The 10345-nt window shown below is 39.3% G+C and overlaps 1 protein-coding gene across 7 annotated transcripts; it reads left to right on the plus strand.

The window, feature by feature from the left end:
• The first annotated feature begins 851 nt into the window (after positions 1-851).
• Positions 852-10061, plus strand: LOC105005857 (basement membrane-specific heparan sulfate proteoglycan core protein-like). Of its 7 annotated transcripts, none has more exons than XM_010864066.5 (18): positions 852-1074; positions 1197-1232; positions 1811-2077; positions 3381-3647; positions 4189-4297; positions 4467-4570; positions 4747-5010; positions 5107-5424; positions 5520-5798; positions 5977-6225; positions 6417-6533; positions 6617-6641; positions 6725-6849; positions 7508-7570; positions 7677-7757; positions 7987-8049; positions 8159-8233; positions 9426-10061. In XM_010864066.5, exons 1-18 carry the CDS (start codon positions 1044-1046, stop codon positions 9485-9487), a joined length of 2535 nt encoding a protein of 844 aa, XP_010862368.4. In that variant the 5' UTR covers positions 852-1043; the 3' UTR covers positions 9488-10061. The 7 variants fall into 7 exon arrangements, with proteins under 7 accessions (XP_010862368.4, XP_028975539.1, XP_028975536.1 ...); XM_029119706.2 differs by having other exon boundaries at positions 4189-4268; positions 4471-4570; XM_029119703.2 differs by lacking the exon at positions 4189-4297 and having other exon boundaries at positions 4298-4570.
• The last annotated feature ends 284 nt before the right edge of the window (positions 10062-10345 follow it).

Consider the following 10345-nt stretch of genomic DNA (forward strand, 5'->3'; position numbering starts at 1 on the left):
TATACTGGGGGGAAATGATGAGGATGAGGAACAGGTGCGCTAAACAGGACACAGGTGAAATGCATAATGAGATGGGCGGTGGTGTCAGAAGGCCGGTGACGTCAAACGCTGGAGCCCGTCTGCTGCAGGGGGAGGTGAAGCAGCAGAGGGCGCAGTTGTCACATTGTGGCCCTTGGCACTCTACTACCTTATGCATTTTGGGATCTTTAAGCCATTTTATCTCACGGGAATTTGCAAAAAATACCCTTTTTGGCTGGATGTATAATAATAATAATGAACCGGAAAAAACACAATAGGGATTCAACAGTGAACTGCTGAAAACCTCATTATTTCTGATAGATTCCATCATTCTCTGGTCTTTTCACTTGATGAAAAAGCTGCCTTTATTGATAGTTATTGTGTAAATGTCATTCACGAATGAAAGAAAAAAGTATGTAGTTTTTCCATGAAAGAAAAAAATAAGTTCTTATGCCATGAAATGAAATAGCTTTGGCAGACTCTCTAGCAATTGCTAAATTCTTATGACTATTCCAGTAAGTTAGTAGATACTGGTAAAGCTTATTACTGGCTAATAAGCTGTTAAAACAGCCAGTGGCAAACGCAATACATAGTAATAAATGTTAGTCTGTTTAACTGGTTCTTTCGAATGATACATTTTAACAGACTTAATGGTTTAAAATATTTAATGATAGCCATCACAATAAGATTAATGAAAGTAAATAATCCTGATGAGATGAAGTGAAACTCATGATTGTGTCACAGTGCAGGTCTATATTCTTGTTCCACCATCTTTTCTTTTAATAATGAGGAAGGAACCAGCCTTTGATCATGTTGCCTACAGGACCATAAGGAGAAGTTGGCCTGAAACAAACTGCATAAATTGCTCCAGAATGGTTTCTAACAGTTTTTGTACATATCTCTAAAAGGTTTTTCTTATTGTCTGTGTGAAGGTGAAGAGATGTAATCTGATCAGACTCCTAATGATGTAGGAAGTAAAATTTGTAAGGAAAGCTAGTTCAAATAGTTATCTTCACTGAGACAGAATGGATCACACAGGGCTCTGTGTTCTACTCTGTGAGTACTGACGTTTTATTAATGTTTTTATGTTATCATTTATTATACTACCTTACCGTTATTATTACTACAACAATTTACTTACTACTGTACTGTAATTACTTAATTTGCCTTTGTTTTAGTGCTGAATAATCTCATCTGCTGTGGTCTCTCACAAGGTGATAGTAGATATACATTTTATATGACCTACATCTCTATGTGTCTGTCATTGCGTTTCCTCTTTATTTCTATTAAATAGATAGGTTTCAGTTGTGTATGTAGGATCTGTGAAGGGTCTCTACTGGTCTTCGGAGTCTCTACTGGTCTTCACTTGTCTTCTGGAGAGAGAGACTTCAGACACAAATCAGTAAACCTGTTATTGTAATGGTTACTTTATGTGTAGACAGTTTTTTTATTGAGTCACTCATGGTCTATGTGTTGTTATTCTTAGTTATACTAGTGTAAGGACACATGCCTGTGTCTATGAATTACTTTCTGTCACTTAAAATAATTGGTGGAGGTGGTTGATGGTGGTTGATGCTCGAGCTTAAACACACATTATATATAACTCTTACACACATTCTTTCATGATGTAACTTTCCTATAAACGACCTTCCCCCAAAATAGCCTGTAACAAGCAGAAACAGATCTTTTTTTTGTATATTTCATATAATTATATAAACACTATATTGATTATACTTCTTAAAGTATTGGTGTTATAACTCCATATGCCTTAATGTTTGATGTGTCTTCACAGCTCTCCCCACAGCCTCAGTGATTGTCTACCCATATAGTCTCTTCTACCCTGGAGAGACTGTTACTCTGCAGTGTGATATACCAGGTTACACAGACTGGACATACCACTGGTACCAAAACAACCAACTACATCCCAGTCTAACCAGTAAAATCATCACATTCACCATCACTCTCACTGGTCCGGATGGTCTGTTCAGTTGTGAGGGGACAAGAACAGATCGTCCCCAGTGGTCACAACGTAGTGCTCCTTTCGCTATCAGTGTTACTGGTGAGTTATTTCACTGGTAAGCCTATTGGGTCATGAGGGTTTTCAAGTACCCCCTGTGGAGAGGTCAAGTACCCTTAGGGGTTCTAGTACCCCTGGTTGGGAACCACTGCTCTAATCGTTATTTTGTCATGTGTTTCTTGTCATAGGTGGACTCTATTTATATTGACTCAATCATGGTCGGTGTGTCAGTATTCTTAGTTAAATCACCGTAACGATGATAATTGGATGTAATTGTTGATTATTAATGAATGAATTGTCTCTATAAAATCCACTCTGTCATATAAAGTTACTGACAGTGTGGTTGAGGCTACAGTATAAAGACACATTATCTAGCTCCTGGACACTTTGTCTGTCTGGTGTTTGACTCTCCTGTTGTTCACATTCCACTCCTTGAATCTGCTGTGAACAGATGGGGGGTGTGCACTACAAAATACAGGCAGGACTGGTGATTTTATTTTTTGAGTCAGACAAAGGCGCTGGAGTGCAGTAATTTCCTTTTCTTTATGTGTAATCTGATAATAGATTCATAGATCAATAAGGAATTGTATCCAGGGGCAGAAATCTGACATCAACTTTGGAGGGGACAATTACATGAAATTTTCTCAAGAGCAATTATTGTGGGCTCCACCAAAAGTAGTGTTATATGCTGTTTTAGTTTGCACCAATAAAATGTAATAGTTATGTTTACAGTAATATAAATTGGGGGGGGACAAATCTTACTTTCCCCCAGGATGGCGGGTTGTGTCCCCCCCGGGATTTCCGCCTATGATTGTATCACAAAATCTGGGTAAAACCACAATACTGAACAATCCAAATCCCGTGACCAGGTTATAATCCGTGTCCTACTTCAAAACTGATAAGAACTAAGTAGCACATTAAGAAAATAGTCTTACAGACCAGACACAGAAGTTGATGTGTTTGTGTGACCCCACTTCTAAATAAACACCTGAACTAACAGTTCATAAACAACACAGGTCTTGTCCTCTTGATGATGGGGGTTGTACAGAGGTGTGTTTACTCCCTTGTAACAGTGAGGTTTGTCTTGTCTATCCACGGGTTCCTCCATAAACTGTGACCACGGTTGTGTCTGTTTGTCTGGTAGTCACCCGCCAGACTGGGCTGTTGCTGGGTCTTAAGTTCTGCAGGACCGTGGAACTGCCATGTTGCTTAATGACATGTTACAATGCAGAAACCGATCCATTATTATTTTGTCAATACTTCTATTAAAAAACATGTTGATTATACTTCTTAAAGTATTGATGAACTAACTCCATATGCCTTAATGTTTGGTGTGTCTTCACAGCTCTCCCCACAGCCTCAGTGATTGTCTACCCATATAGTCCCTTCTACCCTGGAGAGACTGTTACTCTGCAGTGTGATATACCAGGTTACACAGACTGGACATACCACTGGTACCAAAACAACCAACTACATCCCAGTCTAACCAGTAAAATCATCACATTCACCATTACTCTCACTGGTCCGGATGGTCTGTTCAGTTGTGAGGGGACAAGAACAGATCGTCCCCAGTGGTCACAACGTAGTGCTCCTTTCGCTATCAGTGTTACTGGTGAGTTTAGTATTATACTCTACATTGGAGAGACAGTCACTTGTATCTGAACTGTCCAGTGAGTTTACACATATAAACTGGTGACTAACCAGATGTTCCACATTGGACCTTCTTTATTCATGAAATGTGAAGTTGATAGCATGTCTTTAGGTTAGGTTGTATGTGATTGGTTTTCACAGCTCTACCTGAAGCTAAAATGACTGTTTATCTAATCTGGTGTTCTTCGGAGAGACAGACACTCTGACCTGTACTGTCCAGTCTTACGGTCAATGGAGATATATGTTTTACAAAGACAGTAGTGATTATGTATTGATCCAGTTTGGTTTCAGTAACATTGGAGCCTCTTACACCATCAGTAAAGCTTCTGAGTTGGACCAGGGCCTCTACTGGTGTGAAGGAAACAGTTAAGTTTAGACTCACATCTTCACAACCAAGTAATGTTGTGAGTCTTACTGTTGTAGGTACATTTATTTGTGGTGTTATTACAAATGGACACGGTTGTTGTTCAGTCCTTCATGAAGACATTTCTGTGTGTCTCTAGGCTATTCTGCCTCACTGAACTTTGGTCAGTTACTCTTCAAGAGGATATATCATGAAGTAGATCAGGAACAGATATTCAAGGTGCACAACACTTTTCTTAATTCCCCCAGGTAATCGTCCAACGGCTAAACTGAGTTCAGACCAAAACGCTGTATTCACAGGAGACAGTGTTACATTGTCCTGTACTGTAGAGTCTTCTGGATGGACATTTTACTGGTACAGAATAAGCCAAGTCTCACAACCAGTATTTACATCCTCTGTATTCTCCTACACACTCAGCCAGGTTACTGTCTCTGATGGAGGGCAGTACTGGTGCAGAGCTGGGAAAGGAAACCCAGTCTATTACACCCTGTACAGTAAACCAGTACAAATACAGGTTACTGGTGAGTCTAATACAGTATACAGTAGTTTTATTAAAATGAGTTACTAATATAAATGGTAAACTATTTTCTTCTTACCATACCACAGAAATACCAACCTTAAAGTTAGAAATATATTAGTAAAGTACTTGAACTGACACATGTTTATTTAGTTTGGTGTCTTTGTTGTTTCTGTGCAGAGAGACCTGTTGCTGTTCTGACCCTACAACCCAACTGGCCTCAGATATTCATTGGAGAGACTGTCACTCTCAGATGTGTCATACAGGGAGGAGACATTAACTGGCAGTATACATTTTATAGTAACAGTAATATAATGTATAATACAAATCCTGTGTACAGAATTAGTGCTGAATACACATCTCAGAGTGGCCAATATACCTGTGTGGGTGTAAAAGGAAACACACGTTCTGAAACCAGTCAATCTGTACAGCTGACTGTGTCATGTACGTAACTCTAACTAATGATGTAAACCTCTCTATAATTAACTAGTATCCCTTCAAACTTTGACAGTTTTCTACCTGCCGTTTGCCTCACTACAGATAAACCCAAAGCTGTCCTGAGTATCTCTCCTCAGTGGCTGAACCCTGGAGACTCTGTAAATCTGAGCTGTAAAGTTAAAGTGTCATCTGCAGGCTGGAGGTTCTTCTGGTACAAAATGTTTCCCTACAGAGCTGGGTCACCCTCTCTATTGGACATGTCCTACTCTGTAGAGCTCCTATCTGAAAATGGGACTGAAGAGTCTTACAATATGAGCCCTGCTGGTTCTGCTGACACAGGAGGATATGTGTGTAGAGCTGGTAGAGGAGACCCAGTCTATTACACAGACTATAGCAAACCTCAGTTTCTCTGGTCAGGAGGTAACAGCATTGAAACTGCATTGAATAATATTCAAGTTATCCTTGTGTGTACAACTGCATAACTAAAGGTTTGACACTGTATGTTTATCTTTCAGAACTGCAGGCTTCTGTGTCCCTCAAAATAAATCTTAGCAGAACTCAGCAGTTTTTATGGAAGACACTTTCACTGAGCTGTGAGCTGAAGGGAAACACTACTGGATGGAGACTGATGAGAAACACAGAGACAGGAGTGGAGTCAGGGTGTCCCTCATACCAGGGATCAATAACCGGGACCACATGTACCAGGAGATCCATATACACAGGGGACAGTGGAGTGTACTGGTGTGAGTCTGGATCAGGAGAATACAGTAATGCTGTCAACATCACAGTACATGGTACGTCTGTGGTCGATCTAGTTTTATTTTTCTTTATGAAAAAGAATGTAGTGAGTGATATGATATTTATTTTTGTAAGTTAATTATTGTATGTACAATAAAATACAAACTTGTAGGATGAAAATGACGGTCCTTGATTATTCCAGTTTAAGTCTGTTATTTAAATATTATTACACAGCTGGTGATGTGATCCTGGAGAGTCCTGTCCATCCTGTGTCTGAAGGAGAATCTGTGACTCTGCGCTGTTTGTATAAACATCAAGGAACAAATCCTAACAACAAGGCTGATTTCTACAAAGACAGAGTTCTCATCAGTAGTGAGACCACAGGAGAGATGACCATCCCTGAAGTATCAAAGTCAGATGAAGGCTTCTATAAGTGTACATCTGATCAAGGAGAATCACGTGAAAGCTGGGTGACAGTCAGAAGTGAGAAAACATTCAAGATAATTTTGCAACATCTGAGATTTCAAATGCAATGTTAAACAGGATTTAAACTTTACTCATTTTTATACTGTATCTACAGGAATGTTGTATCTACAGGAATGTGCCCACTAGTTTATTTATTATCTCCACTGATTTTATTGTAAGACTTGGTGTTCTGGCTGTTGTCTCTCCAGGTGTTCCTCCTGGATATTTTACATCGGTCCTAGTTGGAGTTATTGTGGGTATGGGTGTTGCTGGTGCTTTACTGGTGATTCTCTTGGTCTTGCTGTGTCGATATCAAAACAGTAAAGGTAAAAAAATATTTAGACAGAAAGTCAATTACAACAGTCCAAAACCAAAATGACCTGATATAATAGTATACATGTTATTTCAGGTTCCTGCTGCCACAGAGTATTCTGGTGAGTAGACTGGTCACTCAACTATGTTGATTCACACAGTAACATATTGTCTGTGTACTTAATCTGCAAAACCCTCCCTGTAGGCCCATCCATCTCCAGAGCACCAACCAGGACCCCCAGCAGGACCAAGGATCAACCCAAGTTCAGTCACCTGATTCTGGGTATACAGGCCAGCAGTATGGTCAGTCTCCTGATGCTGGGTATACAGGTCAGTAGTATAGTCAGTCTCCTGATGCTGGGTATACAGGTCAATCTCCTGATTCTGGGTATACAGGTCAGTAGTATGGTCAGTCTCTTGGTGCTGGGTATACAGGTCAGTAGTATGGTCAGTCTCTTGGTGCTGGGTATACAGGTCAGTAGTATGGTCAATCTCCTGATTCTGGGTATACAGGTCAGTAGTATGGTCAGTCTCCTGGTGCTGGGTATACAGGTCAGTAGTATGGTCAGTCTCTTGGTGCTGGGTATACAGGTCAGTAGTATGGTCAATCTCCTGATGCTGGGTATACAGGTCAGTAGTATGGTCAGTCTCCTGATGCTGGGTATACAGGTCAGTATGGTCAGTCTCCTGATGCTGGGTATACAGGTCAGTAGTATGGTCAGTCTCCTGATGCTGGGTATACAGGTCAGTATGGTCAGTCTCCTGATGCTGGGTATACAGGTCAGTAGTATGGTCAGTCTCCTGGTGCTGGGTATACAGGTCAGTAGTATGGTCAGTCTCTTGGTGCTGGGTATACAGGTCAGTAGTATGGTCAGTCTCTCAGCCCACACCTCTAACTGTAACTCCATATGCTGACAGTTCACCATTCACATACTCTGTCTTTCAGTGAGCTGAAGGAATAACCAACCTAACTAACATTTGTCTCCAGTTTTTTGTCCAACAGATGCCGCTAACATCTACTGTATGATCTGCCATTCAGACAATGATAATGGTAATGTAATGTTTTAAGTAGGGCTGTGTAGTAGGCTACAATATATAATTGAGGCTATAAAGCTTGACTAAATCTGTGTTTATTATTTGGGATTGTATTGTGTCAGATGCTGCTGGTGCTTCTGCTGGACCAGGTGATGTAACGTATGCCCAGGTTCAACTCAAGATGTTGAATAAGAAAAATAAAGGTGACTAAATAATAAAAGTTTGAAAAAATGTGTAACTTTCAAAAGGCACCTGAAAGTCAAACTGAAGACATTTATTACGTAGGTAAATGTTTATTTGTAAAAAAAAAAAAAAAAAGTATGTACTCCAATCTCAGATTCTCTGGATAAGAGTGTTTTCGTAATGACTTGAATGGACATGTTTCAACAGAGCAATAATAAATGTATAAGAAACAAATAATTTGCCCCTCAGAAAAGTCAGCCAGTCTAAAAGAAGATTCAGTCTACTCTGAGGTTAATACCGGGAAAGCCACAGGTAAAATGTACTCTACAATTTGATTGTCAAATCTATATTTTGGGTTATTTGGATGTAGAGACAAAATATGCCATGAGCTAATGCATTAATTTGTGGACTAAATGTCTAGCAGCTGCTGGACTTGTTGATGTGACCTATGCTGAAATTTACCTAAGAAATAAGCTCAAAATCAAGAAAAAGAAAGGTAAGACTGTCAATCCCTTCCTTCAAATCACCATGTAATTTCCTCACTCACTAATACACTAAAAAGTATTTAGTCAGCCATCAATTGTGCAAGTTCTCCCACTTAAAAAGTAATTTGCATCATAGGTACACTTCAAATATGAGAGACAAAATGAGAGAGAAAAATCCAGGAAATCACAATGTAGGATTTTTAATGAATTTATTGGTAAATTCCTCTGTAAAATAAATATTTGCTCACCTACAAACAAGCAAGATTTCTGGCTCTCACAGACCTGTAACTTCTTCTTTAAGAGGCTCCTCTGTCCTCCACTCGTTGTCTGTATTAATGGCACCTGTTTGAACTTGTTATCAGTATAAAAGACACCTGTCCACAACCTCAAACAGTCACACTACAAACGTCACTATGGCCAAGACCAAAGAGCTGTCAAAGGACACCAGAAACAAAATTGTAGACCTGCTACAGGCTGGGAAAACTGAATCTGCAATAGGTAAGCAGCTTGGTGTGAAGAAATCAACTGTGGGAGCAATTATAAGAAAATGGAAAACATACAAGACCACTGATAATCTCCCTCAATCCAGGGCTCCACGCAAGATCTCACCCCGTGGGTCAAAATGATCACAAGAACGGTGAGCAAAAATCCCAGAACCACACAGGGAGACCTAGTGAATGACCTGCAGAGAGCTGGGACCAAAGTAACAAAGGCTACCATCAGTAACACACAACGCCACCAGGGACTCAAATCCTGCAGTGCCAGACGTGTCCCCCTGCTTAAGCCAGTACATGTCCAGGCCCGTCTGAGGTTTGCTAGAGAGCATTTGGATGGTCCAGAAGAGGATTGGGAGAATGTCATATGGTCAGATGAAACCAAAATAGAACTTTTTGGTAAAAACTCAACTCGTTGTGTTTGGAGGAGAAAGAATGCTGAGTTGCATCCAAAGAACACCAAACCTACTGTGAAGCATGGGGGTAGAAAATGCCACAATGTGATTTTCTGGATTTTTTTCCTCATTTTGTCTCTCATAGTTGAAGTGTACATATGATGAAAATTACATCATATCTTCTTTTTAAGTGGGAGAACTTGCACAATTGGTGGCTGACAAAATACTTTTTTGCCCCACTGTACATATTGAGTAGCTGTATACTGTTCAGAGTATACCTGTTATATTCTTCTGCTTAATCCTCGCCCCTACAGGATCAAGAACCCAACCAGAGCCAGAATCAGTCTACTCTCAAGTAAAGCCAGACACAGCCTAAGTTTAGAGGAAATCACTGACAAAGTATGGATCTAATGCTGCATGTATTCTGAACACAATTATAAAAATCTAAATTTTACTGAAGTACAATTCGTTTAAATAAATCAGTCAATTAAAATGTATTAATTAGGGTTTATTCTGTGGATTTCACATGAGGGATAGGGTTTATAGGGTAACATTTCTGGGTTATTTTATTTCAGATCATAAAACATGAGACCAACATGTCACATTTAGCTTTACATTGTTGATTGTCCAGTATATCATATATGTTGTGGCAGCCCACTCATTTTTATCAGTGTGTGTGCGCGTGTGTGTCGTTGTGTGTGTGTATATATATGTAAGCAGTAAGCAATAAAGCACAAGGGGTGTGGTATTTGGCCAGTAAACCATGGCTATAAGCTGTTCATAATGCGTGGTATTCTGGCCATATATCACAATTCCCAAAGATGCCTTATCCCAGCAACTGCATTTGCATTTTGTTAATCATTGTATTTCGGTTTTGTAAATATTTTTCAACATATCATGATTGATTGAATAATTGCATATGACTTAATAAAATACAAGTATTATAAAGAGTAGGAATCTAGTGTTGTAGATATTTCATTTAATCTTTTGCTTTTATTTACACTGAACAAAAATAAATGTGACATGCAACAATTTCAAATATCATCTTTGATTAATTATTTAGATTATTTAATTTTATAATTGCAAATGACTTGCACCAAACCAAAGTATTAGGCAGTAAATGTTGTCTTCTAATGGTCTGTATATTCACAATATTTCTGAGCTATCAATCTTTTTTAAACTACTTTATCTAACAGATGAGTCCTTTCTTACATTCAATGGATGTTGTTGTGAG

This window comes from Esox lucius, chromosome 5 (assembly GCF_011004845.1).
Source record: "Esox lucius isolate fEsoLuc1 chromosome 5, fEsoLuc1.pri, whole genome shotgun sequence".
NCBI classification, from domain to species: Eukaryota; Metazoa; Chordata; class Actinopteri; order Esociformes; family Esocidae; genus Esox; species Esox lucius.